Source organism: Taudactylus pleione, unplaced genomic scaffold (genome assembly GCF_031769625.1).
Source record: "Taudactylus pleione unplaced genomic scaffold, aTauple2 ptg000378l, whole genome shotgun sequence".
NCBI lineage: Eukaryota > Metazoa > Chordata > Amphibia > Anura > Myobatrachidae > Taudactylus > Taudactylus pleione.
This window is the reverse complement of record NW_028284779.1, coordinates 7,591,784-7,614,579: the sequence shown is the minus strand read 5'-3', so window position 1 is coordinate 7,614,579 and position 22,796 is coordinate 7,591,784. Positions and strand designations below refer to the sequence as shown.

General features: G+C 47.9%; 1 protein-coding gene across 2 annotated transcripts in view; it reads left to right on the top strand.

The window, feature by feature from the left end:
* The window catches only part of KIF6 (kinesin family member 6), a 309,007-nt gene that overhangs the window by 101,185 nt on the left and 185,026 nt on the right, over positions 1-22,796 (top strand). For both annotated transcript variants that reach the window (XM_088445329.1, XM_088445328.1), the window contains 4 exons: positions 11,443-11,649; positions 15,686-15,829; positions 16,293-16,379; positions 19,413-19,516. In XM_088445329.1, the coding sequence (XP_088301455.1) occupies positions 11,443-11,649; positions 15,686-15,829; positions 16,293-16,379; positions 19,413-19,516 (542 nt within the window). The remainder of the gene's footprint in view (positions 1-11,442; positions 11,650-15,685; positions 15,830-16,292; positions 16,380-19,412; positions 19,517-22,796) is intronic.

Sequence of the window (22,796 nt, the reverse complement as noted above, 5' to 3'; positions counted from 1 at the left end):
AGCTGCATGGCTAGTGTATATTAACAGACTTTAACATAAATTATAATGAGATTGCAGAACGCTATATAAGTATTTGATGTTGCAACACATAAACTGACCCTAAATCTTTATCAGACAGGTTGGTGTATAGTGTTATTGTTAACTTCTGTCCTCACAAGTAGAGTAGACCTGTAACTTCTGTCCTCACAAGTAGAGTAGACCTGTAACTTCTGTCCTCACAAGTAGAGTAGACCTGTAAAAGAAAGCCACTCCTCTAGCGCAGCTATCTTCTCCTTATTATCGACTGACAGCTCCATGCTTATAGCTCTCCGACAGACAATACTTCCAGTTAATTACCTTACAGATACCAAACCAAGCAGATGTCCATTGTGTTATTAATGCCAAACCCACCGACCACAGAAATGCTGCAGTAGTATTTGCTATGAATGATCTAATGTATATTTACAGTGTACGCTGATTTCCATCTGACTGACAGAACCTGCGAAGAGTTTCATTGTTCAGTTGGACATCTTTGCCTGTTGATAGCTTTTTACATGTCTGTGCTAGTATAAACATGACAATCAAAGTTTTATGTAACTGAGTGTATAAACCCCTCCTCACTTCATGTCACTGCCCCTGTCACATGCAGCCCTGTCCTTACTAACACATCACCCATCTCCTAATATACTCTGTGCTGCTGAGGACCCTGCTCATTCCACTATATAACTCTCAGTCTGTGACTTCCTGCTGCCTCAATTCCCCTCCTCACATCATGTCACTGCCCCTGTCACATGCAGCTCTGTCCTCACTAACACATCACTCATTTCCTAATATACTCTGTGCGCCTGAAGACCCTGCTCCTTCCACTATATAACTCTTAGTCTGTGGCTTCCTGCTGCCCCCATTCCCCTCCTCACATCATGTCACTGCCCCTGTCACATGCAGCCCTGTCCTCACTAACACATCACTCATCTCCTAATATACTCTGTGCTGCTGCCTCTATTCCCCTCATCACATCATGTCACTGCCCCTGTCACATGCAGCCCTGTCCTTACTAACACATCACTCATCTCCTAATATACTCTGTGCTGCTGCCTCCATTCCCCTCCTCACATCATGTCACTGCCCCTGTCACATGCAGCCCTGTCCTTACTAACACATCACTCATCTCCTAATATACTCTGTGCTGTTGCCTCTATTCCCCTCCTCACATCATGTCACTGCCCCTGTCACATGCAGCCCTGTCCTTACTAACACATCACTCATCTCCTAATATACTCTGTGCTGCTGCCTCTATTCCCCTCATCACATCATGTCACTGCCCCTGTCACATGCAGCTCTGTCCTCACTAACACATCACTCATTTCCTAATATACTCTGTGCTGCTGAGGACCCTGCTCCTTCCACTATATAACTCTTAGTCTGTGACTTCCTACTGCCTCCATTTCCCTCCTCACATCAGGTCACTGCCCCTGTCACATGCAGCCCTGTCCTCACTAACCCATCCCTCATCTCCTAATATACTATGTGCTGCTGAGGACCCTGCTCCTTCCATTATATAACTCTGTCTGTGACTTCCTACAGCCTCCATTCCCCTCCTCACATCATGTCACTGCCCCTGTCACATGCAGCCCTGTCCTTGCTAACACATCACTCATCTCCTAATATACTCTGTGCTGTTGCCTCTACTCCCCTCCTCACATCATGTCACTGCCCCTGTCACATGCAGCCCTGTCCTTGCTAACACATCACTCATCTCCTAATATACTCTTTTCTACTGGGGGATCCTGCCCCTTCCACTATATAACCCTCAGTCTGTGGCTTCCTGCTGCCTCCATTCCCCTCCTCAGATCATGTCACTGCCCCTGTCACCACTAACACATCACTCATCTCCTAATATACTCTGTGCTACTGGGGGATCCTGCCCCTTCCACTATATATCTCTCAGTATGTGGCTTCCTGCTGCCTCCATCCCCCTCCTCACATCATGTCCCTGCCCCTGTCACATGCAGCCCTGTCCTTACTAACACATCCCTCATTTCCTAATATACTATGTGCTGCTGAGGACCCTGCTCCTTCCACTATAGAACTCTCAGTCTGTGACTTCCTACTGAATCCATTCCCCTCCTCACATCAGGTCACTGCCCCTGTCACCACTAACACATCACTCATCTCCTAAAATACTCTGTGCTGCTGAGGGGAGGCAATCGGGAAGCCGACTGCCTAAATACCGGCAGCCGGCTTCCCGACTGTCTTATCCCGGCAAGGGTGAAATGCCGGGCGTCTAGATGTAGACGCCCGCATTTCCCCGATGCCGGGAGACCGGCGCCCGGCATCACGATCGTAGTGATGCCGGGCGCCGCGAGCGGACAGCCGCGGGGAGGGAGGGTTAGGTTTAGGGCTCCCGGGGGGGACAGGGTTAGGCACCCCCCCGGGAGGGTTAGGTTTAGGCTAGGGGGAGGGAGGGTTAGGGTTAGGCACCCCCGGGGGGGACTTAGGGTTAGGCACCCCCCCGGGAGACTTAGGTTTAGGCAGCGGGGAAGGGGGTGGTTAGGGTTAGGCACTTAGAGGGGGGATTAGGGTTAGGCACTTGGGGGGGAAGTTAGGGTTAGGCACCCCTAAGGAGGGTTAGGGTTAGGGGGGTTAGGTTAGTGGATACTTACCTATCCACGATCGGGATTTCCAGCGCTGTCGGGCTTCCGCTGCGTCGCACTCTGCTCCTGTCGGGCTGCCGCTGACAGGAATCGCACCGGCGGTATTTCATACCAATCCCCTGCTGAGGACCCTGCTACTTCCACTATAGAACTCTCAGTCTGTGACTTCCTACTGAATCCATTCCCCTCCTCACATCATGTCACTGCCCCTGTCACATGCAGCCCTGTCCTTACTAACACATCACTCATCTCCTAATATACTCTGTGCTGCTGAGGACCCTGCTCCTTCCACTATAGAACTCTCAGTCTGTGACTTCCTACTGAATCCATTCCCCTCCTCACATCATGTCACTGCCCCTGTCACCACTAACACATTACTCATCTCCTAATATACTCTGTGCTGCTGGGGACCCTTCTCCTTGCACTATATAACTATGTCATACTTGCCTATTCTCCTTGAAGGTGCAGGAGTCTCCCAATTTTTTGGGTAGTCTCACACCCCCCTGGAAGAGTGGTCGGATCTCCCATGTCCTGCCCACTTCCTAATGTAGTGGGCAGGATGGGGAGATAATTGCCTGGAATGGCGGGTCCATAGGGAGGGGCGGGGCTAAATAGGCAAAATGCGCTACTTCACTTTGAGGTCTAATGACGTGAAAGTCTGGCCCCAAAAGTGATCAGCTGCGCCTTCTCTCCAGATTCCTCTTGGAGAGGACAAACCTACAGTAGGCAAGTATGCACTCAGGGCCTGATTCAGACCCGTTCGCTAGCAAGCGATCGCTCGGAGCGAGCAATGTTTTGCAATGTGCGCATGCGTACGCATCGTATTGCGCGTGCGCGAACTAGAACGAGCTAAGTGGAAGCAATCGCTCGCCAAGCATAGACAGCCCAGCTGATTGAGTGACAGGTCAAGCCGTTTGTGGGTGGTGACAGGGGCAGGCCACTGGAAATGGGGGAGTGGAGGTGCGAACGCAGGCGTGCCTGAGAATCTTAACGTTGTTTCAGAGGCGTGCATAATTAACAGCCAGCGTCATAGGACACGTCACTTGGTTGAAATAATACACTGAAGTGCTTGCGGCAGGGTATATTCAACCTCAAACGCTGCGATCGCAGCCGATGGTACCCGATGTACCAATGGTTTCATGCACTTCCGGGAGATGACATGCACAAGTGGGCGTCTGCCTACACAAAGTAATCGCACGCCAACACACAGTGGGCGCGCTTATACCTTGCCGTGCGATCGCCTGCCTTGCCGTCACTTAGCCGAATTTGCATACGCTGGGAGCGAGCGTCCACATCTATCGAACGGGTCTGAATCAGGCCCTCAGTCTGTGGCTTCCTGCTGCTTCCATTCCCTCTCACATCATGTCATACTGTATGCAGTCTTCCCGCACTGATATTTATTACAGAACCTACAGGTCCATCTAGTTCTCAATTTAGTGTTTTGTTTTATCTTTTTTATTTTAAATATTTTATCTGTAACAGCAGCCAATTGTTTTACTGTCTGAACCCCCATTGCATCTGCTGGTTACCAGCCCTTCATCTGAGCTTACACCATTGTCTACGCTGCTTTGTCTCCTGTCCTTTAGCCAAACCTTTCTCCATCCCACTATCTTTGAGTCAAATCCTGGGATTTTCAGTGTTTGAAATGATTTTTGAAGTGAGATCTATAGACTTGTAGCCAAGATATTATTCCCTGCTGACTTTTTATATAGTGGAATCACCTGGAATGATACCTCTGATCTGTGATTGGTCACACACTGTGATTATTGCCACTGCAAGCAGGTCTCTCGGAGGTGTATGATCTGGACCCATGAAACGTCTTAACTACTTGCTGAGTTCTGAATTGGTTACACATGGACTAGCAGGAGATAGAGAGAGATAATAAATCGTGCCTGAAGCTCCTTAAGAAGGGAGAGGAAGACATGTTAAATTGAGATGAAATGATTAATGAAGAGTTGGTAACAGAATGGGTGTAAGTGACTTCAGAGTTTTCCTGCCTGCTGTATACACAGCGCTGTACACCTGTGCTTGGAGTACGTATCTGCACTTGCTGTGTAGCAGGTGCAAAGGTAACTCTGATAACAGGCGTGTATACGTCTCTCGGCATGTTTCATGCGCTGCATTTCCATGAACACACTTTTACTGTGCTTGTCCTGCATTTATACGCGCACACTCTTTCTCCGCTGTCCAACCTCTCCAGCCATAAGTATGCGCATGCATTCTCTTTGGGATATGCGGCGTGTGAATTTGCGCAATCTACGTTCTGCAATCCGAATAGAATATATACATAGTGCATACAAAATACATAAATTGCAGATACTGTGTTATACGCGGAGCCGAATTAAAGGCAGAAAATGGTCAATGGCGGAGGTGTGGCCAGGGCTGTGTGGGTGTGGCCAGGGCCATGTTGGGGTGTTAATTCCCTACACTATCAGCCCCAATGTCTCCCTAACAAGTAAAAATTGACATCAATAGAAATGCAATTTGAATACGTTTGGCATATTAGGGATGACCATCGACCGTTGATGATAAATAATCATAGATGGTTTATGGCCAATGTCGAATGCTTTTACCATCGATGGGGAAGAACCAGATGGTTTCACTCCATCGATGGCACAGCATAACCGAATGTGTTTTTTTTTTTGTTTACAAGGTGCCGGAACACAGAGTATAGCTCTGCTCCTGACACCAGTGAAGCCCCGCACCGAGGTTCTGATTGGCCCACAGGCCAGTCAGTCGAAGAACAGGGATGACCATCGGTTGGTGAAACCATCCATGGTCATCCATTGCATTGATGGTAACCATTGATGGCCACTTGCTATATCGCCATCAATGGTAACCACATCAATAGCCATCCCTATGGTATATGGCCGACCGGGTCATCATCTTGCTGTCATGTTGATGGACATGTCTTTATATGAAGGCCTGGGGCTGAAGTCCCACCCGGCTCATTGTTAATCTGGCCCTGGCTATTTACATTATGGAGAGTCTGTGAAATTTAAAGGACATAGGACTACAACGTTATCCACACATCTTCCATCCTTTCCAATAGACATGTTATATGATATGTACCAGGGCTAGGAAACCTGGAGCTACAGCAGAACTACAATACCCAGCATGCCATGCTCCTTCTGTCTATAAATCTTCCCAAATAAACACTTAAACACTTCTGTCTATAAATAAGTCCCGACCTGTCAGCCACCTATAGTCCCATAAAGGCAGAGCAGCCATGTCAGCTGTGTCCTGGTGGGAGAGGCAGGTTTGGGTCCAGCACACGGTCATGTCGTCACCCAAACAAATGCAAATCTGGTTCCTCACCCCCATTTCCAGTGTGGGATGATGTGTCTACAGTCCGTGCTCCGAGAGTAAACTGTTATGTTTCATCTGTTTACTGGGCCTCTTCCTAATTGTCAGCTAATTAGATCATGTTTTATTGTGTCGGGTGACAGAACATCTCTGTCTGGTAATTAATGACATTGGTTACTACTGTACATTACACAGAATGCAGTTGGGATCTCTCCAGCTGGTGAAGTCTTCCTACAGATTTATATCCCCTCCTGTCTGTAACCGTTTACAAGGGAGCTCAGTCTGTCTATAAATATTTACCAGGCTGCGCTGTATTACAATAAATGTTTCCCAAACTCTGACCACTGGCTCCATATGTTTAGCAATACCCTCCTTTTATAATAAATTATTGCAAAGTATTTTCTATTGTGTCAAAGATTAATCTGGTATCTCTGTAGGAGTCATATACTAATATCACATTGAGAGGCACAATTTGCACTAAATCATAGTGACCAATCATATAAATGCACTAGGGAAATGAAAGGTGCATGTTTTGCTTGTAAATTAAGGGGTCGATTGAATTAGCCACAAGGGCAGAAAGTTGCCGGTGCAATGGCAGGGAACGACCGCAACGGCACCTCAACTCGCCCTCCTCGCGGACCGATCTCTCCCCAGCCTGATTTTTCAGTGAGTCGTGGGGGTGAGCTAATTGAATCAACCTCTTAATCGGCCTGATTGAGAGATGGTAGGTAATGCAGCCACGGCCCCCTTCACTAGGATCTTCTTTCCTCCCCCAAAAATTGTTTGGTTTTTACTTGAATTTTGTTGATTGCAAGATCACATTAATGGGAGAAAGGCCGATCATGATGTATCTCATTCCCAGGCTTTAGTGTCTGATTCAGAGATGTAGGCAAACACAATGGTTTTTCCAGGGCCGGCTCTAGGGTGTTCGACCAGTGTTCGACCAGTGTGTTCCGCTGTTCCACTCGTGGGCCGAAGTGGCCCGCGGGTGGTCAAATTTGGCAGGTTGGGGACCCCCACCTCCGCAGCTGTGCGGTGGTGCTGGACCCCCGGAGTGTGAATGGCATCCATTCACTGACGGCAGAGGGCTGGGGGAAGCCCAGCCAGTGACGGAGGGCTGGGCTTTACCCCCAGTCTGACGTTATTTGGAGATGTGCCATGCGGGCATGCCTCCAAATAACGTCACGCAGGGGCCATGTACCGGGCCGGCACAGGGTGCTCAGACACCTGGATCCAGCCCTGGGTTTTACACTGGTGGCTAATCTCTTCTCATACAAAAGCTACAATCCCGAGATCTGCAGGACACTGGGCCTGATTCAGAGCCACTCGTAAGCGGCCGCTCGTTCGCTCCGAGCGATGTTCGCACATATGCGCATGCGTATGGGTCGTAATGCGCATGCGCCAACCAGTCAGTGCGGTCGGAAATCGTGTGTTCGCAAAATAGCGAGTGCCTGCTAATTTGAGTGACAGGATGAGGCGTTTGTGGGTGGTAACAGGGGAAGGTGCTTGAAAACGGGGAGTTAAGATCCAAACGCAGGCGTGCCAAACGGTCAAAACGGACGTTTTAAGGGTGTGCATAATTAACAAAGCAGCGTCATCGACCACGTCAATTGGTTGTTTCTTAGCCTGAACCGTTCGCATGATTGCGGTAGGAAAATCCAACCACAAGCACTGCGAGCAGTTCAGACGCCTTTCGATGTACTCGATTAATCTAATAAATAGCGGAGATGAAGTATGATGTGAGCGGCCAGGGGGCGTCTTTACAAAATAGCGAGCGCATGTTTCGTTCGCTTGCTCAGACATAGAGGCGTCAACAGACCGCAAAGAGCGAGCGCTCAATTTAAATAGCCGGACCCTTTTTCTGAACGAGCGAGCGCAAATAGCGTCCGGCTCTGAATCAGGCCCACTGTCTTATGCTGATTCTCATCCTACTTATCACATCGCTCTTTCAGAGTTCACTTCACTTGTTCTACAACCTCTCTGCTCCATCTATCATTCGGAGAACCACAAGGCTCAGTCCTAAGTACTCTGCTTTTGTCTATCTATACCACCTCCCTTGGGAAACTAATAAACTCTTTCAGTACTCAGTATTATCTGTATGTGGCTGGTCGTGATTTTCCCTTCTGCGGTCCATTTGTGTACCAGACCCAGCTAGATGCCCATTCTCTGTACCTGCACCAGCACGCCACATCTGGGGCATGGCGGAGGGATACAGCCTTCCATCTGCAAAGCCCAAATCCCCATGCAGGGGTCATTGGTAAAGGTCAGAGATTCACCAAGGATGCACCAGCCGTCACAGAGCTGATCTAAGCTACAGCCATCTCTAGCTGCTGCCTGCATGCATTGTGATGTCACAGTGCAGGTCACAGCCCTATATAAAGGAGGCCCAGCTACTGGCAGCCATTTTGTGGTGACATTTTGTCCTACATTCATACTCTGAGTAGTTCCTGCTTTATTTAAGCAAAGTTGGAAGACAACTACTGATAAGGACTTTAGATTATATCTTCCAATATGGCCCTGGACAGCAACATCTTCAGAAAAAAATCTGAATAACATAACATCTTCAGGTAAGGACTATATAACAAATTTTGGTCTGTCACCCTTACCCCTTCATATACCTCCCACCTTTTTATCTGCAGTTTTTAATTTAGAAACAATGGATAAAGCAAATTATTCATATAATGTGATGCTGCATGACTTAGGATGGGGACACACTTGTCCAATCCTCTGGGGATCCAACTCCAGACCGGACTATTGTCACAATCCTACTGAAGACCTGGATACAGATTCAGCACCCAATATATGCCTATACAGCTGTCCAATTTTGCAGTAGATTTCAGATCTGCACTTACTGTAAGTATTCTGTCACCGTACACACTCTTCCAATCTTTAGCAGACCATCCGCCAGTCACAGACAAGGGCCCGGTCCTCTCTCTGCACTGCTATCTCCTGAGCCCCGGCTTTTCTAATCTCACCAGAGTGCTGCTGCATCTGCTGTCACCGGCCACCTCTGCCTCTGTCTCTACTCATTGACTGATTTATTAGTGAATCATAGTCTTCGTATACACCACACTATATCATAAGCAATAAGGATTAGGGAGACTATACACTTTTTAAATATATATATTCTTTTGTTTATAATACTATATGCTAATCACCATTCACTTAATCCTGTATGTCCGCTAAGTAGACAATCAAAATGGATAAACTGATAAATAATTTGCGCTGTTGAAATTTCGCTCTAGGGCCCCATAGGTCTTCCTATGCCCCTGGGTGGAAGGGCTCTGCCACTAAAGAGATGGAAAGATGCCAATGGGGATTTATTGTCCCTGGGGGATCTGTTAACACTCAGGAGTGGGAGGTACAATTACAGTCTCTTTTTAAATACATTTTTAAAAGTACATTCTAAATTTTATTTAATTAAAAAAAATAAAAAATCTTACATTTGTCCTGTTTTAGTGGAAAAAAATATATCTAGTTAAGTGATTAAAGATCCACTAAATATAAGTTTCTGGTCAATTCCATAAGAAAAATACATTGTAACAGTGTTCTTAGATGAATAAATATCCCAGGATTAAATTTCATTTTACATTTTATCAGAATCAAACATATTAATTGTAAGTGCAAAGACATTTTAAACAAGGTGCAGACACACAAACCCCACAAACCTATCTCATAAGACAATAGTCACTTTCAGGGACTTTCCTACAGCTGACCCCAGAATAACACTTTGTTGCAGCGACAGACACTCAGCACATGTTCCCCGCGCAGCACAGGGAATAGAATATTTGCTTTACAATACTGTATACCAAACACACTCTTATAAATGTACCACAGTGTCTGACACTGTCAGGGGATAGTGAGCATTTTTCTCTAAGTTCTATTGTCCTCTGTTATCAGTTCTTGTTTCTGAGACTGAAATCTGCTCAAACTTGACATTCTGATGCACTGCCACATTTGCTCATTTACTAACATTCGAATTAGATTTTGATTTCAAAACTGAATTCGATGTGAGTCGGTTTTGGTAGGTGTACATGCATTCAGTCTTTCTGTTAAACCAAATACAAATAGAGCCTAAAAATCAAATCTAAACACATCTAAAAAAAAACATGCACAGATCCATATTATCTGTGTATGCTTCTTATGCTTAAAATACCCTAAAGAGTTAAAAATGAAGAAAGAAATATATTTGTGAGGTCCTTCCCTAAACCCTTAACCAACCATGGACCGTTTATCTTTTCTGGTCATGGAAAATCAGGGAAGTTCCCCCTATTTTCCATTAACAATAACCACAGTGGAGTTACAGGTGCCACAGTAGAACTACAGGTACCAGCAGGCCAGTGGCACCTGTACCCCCACTCTGAAAAAAATATTAAACCACAGTAAACACACACCGAATATTGTAAATCTTTATTACACACTCACTCTCTTACCTACTCCCTGAAGGAGGTTGGTCCTCTTCTCTAAGTAGAGGTCCTAAGTCAACGGCCGGTTTGAATCGCAGCAGCTGCTGATTGGCTGTGTTTTCTTTGGTTTGTTTAACATTTTCTTCACAGTGGGGTTACAGGTGCCACCGGCCTGCTGGCACTTGTGTGTCCTCCTGCTGTGGCATTACCACCCCGGGTGGTTCAGTCTGGTGCTGGTTAATGGAGAATAGGGGGAACCTATGCCGATTTCCCCCCTTTTTCCATGACCAGAACAGGGTAGAAGGTCCAGGGCTGGTTAGGGGTTTGAGGGTGGGGGGGGAACCCCATGCTATTTTTTAAATCTCTTTAGGCTATTTTAAGCTTAGGAAGCATGCACATTTTCCTAGGCGATTCCCCTACTGCGCATGCGCAAAATGCTGGGAAAATGATTTGTACCGCGCTGCTACTGGCGACGCGGGACTATAAGTATTGAAAACGCTGGTAAGTATTGAATTAATGGATGCAGGGTGTATGGTGTGGGCCCCCTTGGACCCAGGGGCCCATGTGCTCCCCACACCCTGTACTCATTATAAATATGCCCCTGCAAAGTATGTTTGGTTGGTTTTGGTAGCGCTTCCATGTTATAGTTGATTTTCTAGTCGATTTTGCCTTTTAGTAAATCCCTGATTTGCAAAATCGACAAAAAACGACCTTTAGTAAATATATCCCGCAATCTCATCTCTCTCTAGATCTGATTGTACATGTGTTTGGTATTGGTAACTGTTTTATATAATAGCACTGTCTTTTCATGTGTAAAACTCCATGCTGCATGCTTTATTATTATTTTGTCAAGTACATTGCCAGCACATATGTGTGAACATAGCATATCTTTTAATGGTCCTTTAATTGACAGCTGAGTGTACGTGATTGAATTGCTAATTACCCCATATAGTCTACAGGGTTATCCTTAAAAAATGACATGTTGAAGTTATTTTATGACATTGTTCTTCAAAGGAAAACTGTATTGCTTGTTGTTCTCATTGCCGATTTATTACAATATTCTCTTCCGTGTTTGTGTTTTTTATGCATTTGTTTAGACTCCGATGAACCAAGCATCCACCCGTTCACATTGCATCTTCACAATTCACATCTCCAGCAAAGAGCCCGGGTCAGCCACCGTCCGGCGCTCCAAGCTGCATCTGGTTGACTTGGCTGGATCTGAGCGGGTTGCGAAGTCTGGAGTTGGGGGACAGTTGCTTACTGAGGCCAAGTACATCAATTTATCTCTGCACTACCTGGAGCAGGTGAGTACCCATCCTATGTGGAGGTCGTTTGCACAGTGTACCTATGTTTTCGTACATGTACATGGGTTTGAGAAAGAGTAGCCGTTTGTCCCATCTGGTGGGTGGAATACGATGGAGCACTGGAAAACCTACAGTAGTTTTATTTTGCAGAGTGAGATTATTAAAATGAGATAAAGTGGCGAAGATGGGGCACATTCCTTGGCTGATGGGCGCACTGTCACTGTTCTCTCCACAAAAGACTTGAGTTTTGCATCAAATTATAGCTGGATGTCTTTAGGGATCATCCTGTTCTGTTAACAGGACATGTTTAGTGCCTTTGTAAAGAAAATCTTCTCACACCGAATGACGCATGACACTGATTAATTTGGGGAATTAGTAAGTGTAAACTGGAGAGTATTGTAGCAGAAATATGGGATCCTTTTGTTTAATAAAAGTGGCAGTTATAAAGTTGCAGAAGGCTGGACTTTGATGTTGTCTTTACGTACTTATACTCTTGAGACCTTTGCAGACTTGCAGTGCGGAAATGTTCTCTGCAGATTGCTCAATTCATACACATGGACGGCCAGTGACATCAGCTGTATAACCTATATCAGACCCTATTAGAACACTGTCCTAGATATGTGGGGGAAGCTTGCATTGTCTGTAATGGAGGCGGAGGTTGTACTGCACTAGAGTCTCAGGGTAACAAAAAGCAATGTTACCCACAGCAACCAATCGGATGTTTGTTGTCAACACACACACACGCACACGCACACACACACACAAACACACATATATACACACACACACACACACTTAAGGTCACCTTTGCGGTTCTCACCATTGACTTCAATGGTGGGAACCACTCATTGGCTGAGAGACGGAAGGCTCGCCTCTCCCAGCCAATGAACGCTCAACACCAGGATTTCTATAGTGAAATCCCGCGGCGGAGCCGTAATAGAACCGTCCTTGGGGGACGGTACTAACGTCCACTGGTCCGGGATTTTTGGTTTGTTGTTTTGCCAAGCCCGTGGATGCCTACATGGACAGAAGAGGACGTGATCCATACATAGGAAGAGGTGTATAGATTTTTTTTATTACAGGTACCCTATGGCTTAGCTACTTGGAGAAGGGGACGAGATGGGCTTCAGGCATACATAGGTGAGTATGTGAGATGGTGAGTGTACAACTTAGTTGCACCAGGGCCCTCACAAGCCTTAATCCGGCCCTGCCTGGAGAAGGGGACCCCTTTACTGGGGGGGTTCCCCTGCTCCCCATGGATCCCTGGCCCTGGGCTGGGCTAAATACAGGGGACATTGTCCCCTGTATTTAGCACAAACAGTACTAGGTCTACAAAGCCTGATGCTGGTTGTTCTCTTGGAAGGGGGGTGGGGGGGGGGTGTCACGCCGTTTTTGTTTATAATCTTACACAGGTTTTAATTTTTTTAAACACAGACGCACAGACGGATCTCCATTATCTGTCCGTGCTCCTGTGTTTATTTTTTTACACACAGATGCATGTATCACGGATCTCCATTATCCGTGCAGGCATCTGTTCGTTTCAGTTAGCCAAAATCGAACGTTAAATACAAATGAATAATACGAATGGTATCGAATGATTACACCATCGAACAACACGAATGACAGCAACTCGGCAGCTTAGTAAATTCAGTAACCTGTTTGAAAAATTAAACGCATGAATACGGACTATGTCATCCGGAATTGATCTCGGATGACTTCGAATAGAAATTGTCAGCTTAGTAAATTTACCCCCTAACACTCTTTGGCGCTTGGGGGGGATTACCCTCTATTTGAGTATTGTACCTCTTAGGCGTCCTTAGATACGCTGAAGCAATAGAGATATATATTTTATTTCTGTGGCGCTTATGCAGGCTCAGCATCACATTACTATGATTCTGATTGAGACTGGAAAAATTCCCTGGACCAGCACCCTCCAGTTTATAGAGCCATCAGTCTTCAAACTCAAATCTGAGACTCAAATCTAAATTGCAGTATAAAAATAAAGCATGAGCTACATGCAAAAGCAGCCAGCATTTACTCTGCATGCAAAATTATAAATGTATTAGCACCTCTTGCAGTGCAGCCTAGTTTGTTCCAGGTACAGTGTTACTTGCTTTTTTGCTTTACTGTGAAACCAAAATCAGCCCAAGAGTATTTTGAGAATGGGCTGGATAGAGACATTGTGGGAAAGCTACTTAACCACTATACCTCCTTCTACAAGGTCACAGATTTCCAAACGTTTGCACGGAATGGGATTGAAATGTCGGCGGCCGTTTAGCCGTCGGTTCAAATCCCGACAGCGGATGCCCGACAGGATCAAGATCCCGACAGAGGCAGGTAATTACTCTAACCTCTTCTGTACCCCCCCCCCTAACCCTCTCTTAGTGGTGCCTAACTCTAACCTACCCCCGGGGGTGCCTAACCCCCCCCCTACCGCTCCCTAACCCTAAACTCTCCCTGGGGGTGCCTAACCGTAACCCTCCCCCCATTTGGTGCCTAACTCTTATCTCCCCCCCCCCAAACCTAACCCCGCTAGACTCCCTAATCCTAACCCTCCCCCCAGTCGAGGCTAACGCTAAGGGCACCCCGGACTTACCTTCGTTCGGGATGTCCTCCTCGGCGTTCCGGCATCATGATTATAAATAGGCGTCTATTTTTCGAAGCCTATCATGAATCCCTAGCCGGCATTCCGCTGTCGGGATTGTGACCGGCGGCCGTCACATGGCTACATCCCGTTTGCACAATACCTCTTGGAACAATGTAAGGATGTTAGTGAGCGATACTCCTATCTGTATGACTAATACCTAGCACTGATATTGCCTTTACTTTGATACATTAGGTTTTTCAATGGGTCTTTATTTCATGTATGTTTTGCCCTGGGTTTGCTCTGTTACAGTATATTGTTGATTGTATTCCTTTGTCTTTTCGAGTCTTTGTATCTTGCGTGACTTTTCACCCTGTGTGTGTTTGTTTGCTTACTGATGCAAATAATTAATAAACATTATTTAAAAAAAAAAAAAAATAGCAGCCTTAGGCAACCTGTGACTTTGCTGCTAGATGCTGGGACTTGTAGTTACACACCAGTGAGTAAGTTGCAGGTTGTTCAAGTCAATGCAGGATCCCCTCCTCATGTTACTGCACAGGTTTGTGTAGGACCCCGGCTGAATCAGGAGTCTTATAAGTGGATGACAGATGGGGAATAGCAATGAACATAATGCATCTGTCTAAGTGTCACTATGTTATGTTCCCTCCACATATACTATATGCATATCTTTCCCTTCATTAACATTCTCTATGTATGATCTGCACCGTATGTCAGGGGCAAACGCAGGATTTCTACAGGGGGGGGGTTCCACATGCTTGATGTTAGAGCAAGTGTGGCCAGTCCATGAAGGGGGCATAATTCGCATTTAACCAGGTTTAATATGCGTCATACAAAGTGTATTCTATGCCATATTTCCAGCATATACAGGACCAGTGATCACAGTAAGCCATTAGGTGTGGCAGTAGGACCATCCTGTCTGAGCTGAATGTTTTTGTTTCACATGTGGGCACCATTCCGGAGCATGGGAGAAAAACGGGAGTCTGGGGGAGCAGCAGAAGAGCCTAGAACTACCCTGGACATATATGTACATATTGGTCTCATAATGCACTGGATAACAGTATGAATAATTAACCCTTTAGATGGTCTATAGCACTGCACCCCTAACAGTGCATGTTTTCCAGACCTCCTAGTTGGTGCACAGGTGTATTCATTACTGGCTGACACAGGTGGTGCTAATTATTTCATTTGTGATGCTGAGGAGAACATGCAGCACTAGTAAAATTGTATTATATACTATTTCTATTGTGGTCATTGTGTGGGCTGGGGAAGGGGGTTTCCAGGCAACCAGAACCCCCCCTGCGTTTGCCTATGTATGCGGTCCTTGTCTAGGTATTGGAGATGTGGCTCGGGATACGTCCGACCTGAGTATAAACTGTACTTGCATTAAATGTCTTTCTCAGTGTAGACGGTCTTGTAACCTATCTTTTCCAGGTCATTATTGCTCTGGCAGAAAAGAACCGTACACACATCCCATACAGAAACTCCATGATGACCTCTGTGCTCCGTGACAGCCTCGGGGGGAACTGTATGACCACCATGATCGCCACTCTGTCCTTAGACAAACGGAACATTGATGTATGTATACAGTTTGTATTCCTCGTGACATACATGCGAGGACTGACCTGTTATAGAGGGAGACGTCCTAATTCTCTGTCTCTTGGTCTATTCTTCATGATTTATCTTCAACTGATGGTTCATGTTGTATCCTGAGCTCATAGGTTCGTGAATATAATGTACAATACTCCTTCTGATAGGGTTTTATTTATTTTGTAGACTCTCAATCTTTAGAGTAGTTTTAGAAAAACTGTAATATCTCAGATATTGTGGAACTAGAACTGCTCGCATGATTTGGCTCTCACAGCATGCTGGGATTTGTAGTTCCATAATAGAATGGAGAGCCACAAGTTGGCTATCGGTCTCCTATTTTCTCTGCGAGGTATAGCTTCTATAACATTATATTGTACACAGGTGTAACTTAGAATAAACCACAGACATTTCCCTGTAATGCTGGTGTATTTCCATCTATGCACATTCCTAGGAATCCATCTCTACGTGTCGCTTCGCGCAGAGAGTCGCACTGATAAAGAACGAAGCTGTTCTCAACGAGGAGATTGACCCTCAGCTGGTAAATGCACCATGTGTTTGTCTTGTTTTGCTGTTCTATGTTGTTGGTTGCAGCGGAGACACCACCTGACCAATATCCCTGACCTGATTGTGTACATCCATCCTGTGCCCCATTGCCAGGACTGTGCCTATGTCACCACACAATACTACCCATTGCCACCAATTCATTTAATGGTCGTGACCCTGAATGGCACCCCCCCCCCCCTTTCCTGTACTATCTTTGAACAAAAGCAATTATTGATGTAGGAGCAGCCTTATGTCCCCTTACTGTGGTCAGAGCGAGTGAGACCCCAGTTACAGTGACTAGTGGCACAGCTCTGGGTAATGCAGCAGCGCACTGTTCTATCCCACTGTGCTCATAGCTGTCATTGCTGGGAGTCTCTTTTATGGTTCCAGGTAAATTCTCTGTTATTACCATCCTGCTTCCAACACGTTGCCTGCTACACAATACCATTAAGTCTTGGGGGTCTTATCCACCAATCACTATCACTCTGCCGCAACTCTCCTGAAATTCTTTAATGATTGTCTTAATCTTCTAGCACTTACCTTGTACTTTCTGCTTAACACTAACAACTCTTTACTACTTTAAGCTTTATGAGGTTGGGTACGGGATGCCCCCCCCCCCCCACAGCCTAAACCTAACCCTAACCCTCCCCTAGTGCCTAACTCTAACCCTCCCCCTAATCTGAATACTTAGCGTCGGGATGCCGTCGCCGGGATTCTGACTGGTGTCTGGATTTTGGCGCCGGCATTCTGAGCGACAGGCGGGATATACACTCCATCCCACTTTATGTTGTGTAAGTGCTTGAACTGATTTATATTCATATATCTGTTCAAATATCTTCAAATTGCTGTAGAAGCAAAACATGTCTAGTTCAATGCAGCGTCACCCCTGTGCCAGTCATTACAGCGTCACACCTGTGTCAGTCATTACAGCGTCACCCCTGTGCCAGTCATTACAGCGTCACACCTGTGCCTGTCATTACAGCGTCACACCTGTGCCTGTCATTACAGCGTCACACCTGTGCCTGTCATTACAGCGTCACCCCTGTGCCTGTCATTACAGCGTCACACCTGTGCCTGTCATTTCAGCGTCACATCTGTGCCTGTCATTTCAGCGTCACCCCTGTGCCAGTCATTACAGCGTCACCCCTGTGCCAGTCATTACAGCGTCACACCTGTGCCTGTCATTACAGCGTCACACCTGTGCCTGTCATTACAGCGTCACACCTGTGCCTGTCATTACAGCGTCACCCCTGTGCCTGTCATTACAGCGTCACCCCTGTGCCTGTCATTACAGCGTCACCCCTGTGCCTGTCATTACAGCGTCACACCTGTGCCTGTCATTTCAGCGTCACACCTGTGCCTGTCATTTCAGCGTCACATCTGTGCCAGTCATTACAGCGTCACCCCTGTGCCAGTCATTACAGCGTCACCCCTGTGCCAGTCATTACAGCGTCACCCCTGTGCCAGTCATTACAGCGTCACACCTGTGCCTGTCATTACAGCGTCACACCTGTGCCTGTCATTTCAGCGTCACATCTGTGCCAGTCATTACAGCCTCACACCTGTGCCAGTCATTTCAGCGTCACACCTGTGCCAGTCATTACAGCGTCACACCTGCGAGAGTCATTACAGCTTCACACCTGTGCCTGTCATTACAGCGTCACCCCTGTGCCTGTCATTACAGCGTCACCCCTGTGCCAGTCATTACAGCGTCACCCCTGTGCCTGTCATTACAGCGTCACCCCTGTGCCTGTCATTACAGCGTCACCCCTGTGCCTGTCATTACAGCGTCACACCTGTGCCAGTCATTACAGCGTCACACCTGTGCCAGTCATTACAGCGTCACACCTGTGCCAGTCATTACAGCGTCACACCTGTGCCAGTCATTACAGCGTCACACCTGCGAGAGTCATTACAGCGTCACACCTGTGCCTGTCATTACAGCGTCACACCTGTGCCTGTCATTACAGCGTCACCCCTGTGCCTGTCATTACAGCGTCACACCTGTGCCTGTCATTACAGCGTCACACCTGTGCCAGTCATTACAGCGTCACACCTGTGCCAGTCATTACAGCGTTACACATGCGAGAGTCATTACAGCGTCACGCCTGTGCCTGTCATTACAGCGTCACGCCTGTGCCTGTCATTGCAGCGTCACGCCTGTGCCAGTCATTACAGCGTCACCCCTGTGCCTGTCATTACAGCGTCACCCCTGTGCCTGTCATTACAGCGTCACCCCTGTGCCTGTCATTACAGCGTCACCCCTGTGCCTGTCATTACAGCGTCACCCCTGTGCCTGTCAGTACAGCGTCACCCCTGTGCCTGTCATTACAGCGTCACCCCTGTGCCTGTCATTACAGCGTCACCCCTGTGCCTGTCATTACAGCGTCACCCCTGTGCCTGTCATTACAGCGTCACCCCTGTGCCTGTCATTACAGCGTCACCCCTGTGCCTGTCATTACAGCGTCACACCTGTGCCTGTCATTACAGCGACACCCCTGTGCCTGTCATTACAGCGACACCCCTGTGCCTGTCATTACAGCGTCACCCCTGTGCCTGTCATTACAGCGTCACCCCTGTGCCAGTCATTACAGCGTCACCCCTGTGCCAGTCATTACAGCGTCACACCTGTGCCTGTCATTACAGCGTCACACCTGTGCCAGTCATTACAGCGTCACCCCTGTGCCTGTCATTACAGCGTCACCCCTGTGCCTGTCATTACAGCGTCACCCCTGTGCCAGTCATTACAGCGTCACCCCTGTGCCAGTCATTACAGCGTCACCCCTGTGCCAGTCATTACAGCGTCACCCCTGTGCCAGTCATTACAGCGTCACCCCTGTGCCAGTCATTACAGCGTCACCCCTGTGCCAGTCATTACAGCGTCACCCCTGTGCCAGTCATTACAGCGTCACCCCTGTGCCAGTCATTACAGCGTCACACCTGTGCCAGTCATTACAGCGTCACCCCTGTGCCAGTCATTACAGCGTCACACCTGTGCGAGTCATTTTCTGTTCTCTAATCATTACAGCTGATTGTACGTCTGAGGAAAGAGATCCAGGCCCTGAAGGATGAGCTGGCTCTTCTCACTGGAGAGCAAAGGACTGCGGAGCTGACAGCGGAAGAGACCCAGAGGTAACAATGATGTCATTACCAGGGACACATTTTACTCCAAGTGAATTCTCCTGTAGTTCTCATGACCTCACTCCTAGTGAAGTTTACTTTTCCTTCATTTTTGAAAACCGTTTGAGTTACATAACAAAATGGAAATCTGTGTCATAGGCGCTGAGAGGCACATTATGGGACTATGGGCCTGATTCAGAGATGGACGGTATTGCACAGCCGCTGTGCCTTTGTACGCAGCGGCCTTGTTATAATATGTATAAGCAGCAGGAATTGTCTGTAGTAAAAAGAAGACGCAGCATCGGATCATCTTTGGTTACTCTGGATGGCCGATGTTTTTATGCTGCCAGGGCCAATGAAGCTGTGTGGGAAGATGCAGACCCTGGCCTTGGCACGCCTGACCAATGGGGCTGACTCGTTTTGTAAAACGCTCCCCCTTGCCGCCCCAAACAGCTGCAGACTATCGCTCACCTGACGTCTGCAGCAGCACTGCATCCGATGCAGGACATAACCGGCACATGCACAATATGGGTCCTGCGCATTCTCAGTTCAGACTTCGGAGGTTTACGTACACCATCGGAATAGAAGCCCTTCACACCGGTCTTGTGAGCCTCTGATCTATGGGGTTGTCGCATAGCTTTTGGTGGCTGCAGTCAGATACTGAGGGGCTTTTATGGTAACTGGTGCAGAGAAATAGATGGTATTCCATATATAAAGCCAGCTAGCAGAGATCATTATGCATGTTAGAGAATGAGAGGTACTGTTGGCTCGCTGGGGGTAACACACAATTCAGCTACGTCACAGAAAATGCCTCCGTTTTACCCCACTGCATTTGGAAGCTGTCTTCACAGTGCGATAAAATGTGCAGAGTTGCGGAGCAATCGTCAGCAGGTGCTCTGCACATGTCCAGCCTCTGCACCATCAGTATTGCCCTTTTTTAAATTAATAAAAGTTTCCAGCTGTCTTGTAAAGTACTGCTCGTTTTAACTGCATTATTCAATAGACCATGAATGATGGGGTCTTCAGGACTGTTTTTATTACACTTTTGTTTGTTGGAAGCTTCTTATTACATAGCTGGGAATGCACTTGTAATGTAACCCATCTGACGTAGGAGCACATTGGCAGATGCACTCCCCACCTGTAATAAAACACTGACCATTTCCAGATTCACTATATAACGCTTCCTCACATCCATCATCCACCACTTCACCATTGTGCCCCTCTCATACTTCAGTGGGAACATCATTATTCCTCTCACCTCCTCCCGCTCGCTGCCCTTCTGCCCGTCTGCATGTGCGGCCAAGCTCATGTGCCTAGCAATAGTCTATGGTGCACAGCGTGTTCTATTCTGTGTGTCATTTGCCCTCCACTGTTTTTCTTGTGCTCAGACCTTTAGAATTGTCCCTTATTGACCCTTTGTGCTGTTTTTATATTTTTGTTTTGTAGTGTTACATGCACTGCGCCTTCCTAAGGTGACACCGCACCCATTTCTCATCCCTTGTTGCTGTAATCATCACATTATTTTCATGTAGGAAAAAAAAATCTCTCCCCCCTTTCCTGAGTCCTTCCACACAATAAAAGGGGATGCAGTCATTATGTCAGCATTCATAATGTCGGCAGTTATGAAGAAATTTTGGCATTTGCAGAATGTCAACATGTCGACAATGTCGACTTGTGAAATGTCAACATTCTACACTGACTGGAGGGTTAGGATGCGGCAGTGGATGGTTAGGGAAGGCTGCGGCAGTGGATGGTTAGGGTTCGGCTGCGGCAGTGGATGGTAAGGGTCAGGCTGCGGCACTGGACGGTAGGGTTAGGCTGCGGCAGCCGAGGGTTAGGGAAGGCTGCGGTAGTGGATGGTTAGGGTTAGGCTGCAGCAGTGGATGGTTAGGGTTAGGCTACGGCAGTGGATGGTTAGGGTTAGGCTACGGCAGTGGATAGTTAGGGTTAGACTGTGGCACTGGATGGTAGGGTTAGGCTGCGGCAGTGGATGGTTAGGGTTAGGCTGCAGCAGTGGATGGTTAGGGTTAGGCTGCGGCAGTGGATGGTTAGGGCTAGGCTACGGCAGTGGATGGTTATGTTAGGCTGCGGTAGTGGATGGTTAGGGTTAGGCTACAGCAGTGGATGGTTAGGGTTAGACTGCGGCACTGGACGGTAGGGTTAGGCGGCGGCAGCCGAGGGTTAGGGAAGGCTGCGGCAGTGGATAGTTAGGGTTAGGCTGCAGCAGTGGATGGTTAGGGTTAGGCTGCAGCAGTGGATGGTTAGGCTGCGGCAGGGGATGGTTAGGGTTAAGCTGCAACAGTGGAGGGTTAGGGTTAGGCTGCTGCAGTGGATGGTTAGGGTTAGGCTGCAGCAGTGGATGGTTAGGCTGCGGCAGGGGATGGTTAGGGTTAAGCTGCAACAGTGGAGGGTTAGGGTTAGGCTGCTGCAGTGGATGGTTAGGGTTAGGCTGCTGCAGCGGAGGGTTAGGGTTAGGCTGTGGCAGTGGATGGTTAGGGTTAGACTGCGGCAGCGGAGGGTTAGGTTGCCGCAGCGGAGGGTTAGGGTTAGGCTGCGGCATCGGAGGATTAGGCTGCGCAGGCGGAGGGTTAGGCTGCGGCAGTGGAGGGTTTGGGTTAGGCTGCAGTGCGGAGGGTTAGGGTTAGGCTGCGGCATCGGAGGATTAGGCTGCGCAGGCGGAGGGTTAGGCTGTGGCAGCGGAGGGTTTGGGTTAGGCTGTGGCAGCGGAGGGTTAGGGTTAGACTGCGGCAGTGGATGCTTAGGATTAGGCTGCTACAGCGGAGGGTTAGGCTGCTGCAGGTGGATGGTTAGGGATAGGCTGTGGCAGCGGACGGTTAGGGTTAGGCTGCGGCAGCGGAGGGTTAGGCTGCGGCAGCGGATGGTTAGGGTTAGGCTGCGACAGCGGATGGTTAGGGTTAGGCTGCTGCAGTGGAGGGTTAGGCTGTGGCAGCGGAGAGTTAGGCTGCGGCAGCAGAGGGCCAGGGGTAGGCTGCGTCAGCGGAGGGTTAGGGTTAGGCTACGGCAGCGGATGGCCAGGGTTAGGCTGTGGCAGCGGAGGGTTAGGGTTAGGCTGCGGCAGCAGATGGCCAGGGTTAGGCTGTGGCAGCGGAGGGTCAGGGTTAGGCTGTGGCAGCGGAGGGTTAGGGTTAGACTGCGGCAGTGGATGGTTAGGCTGCGGCAGCGGATGGTTAGGCTGCGGCAGCGGATGGTTAGGGTTAGGCTGCGGCAGCGGATGGTTAGGGTTAGGCTGCTGCAGTGGAGGGTTAGGGTTAGGCTGTGGCAGAGGAGGGTT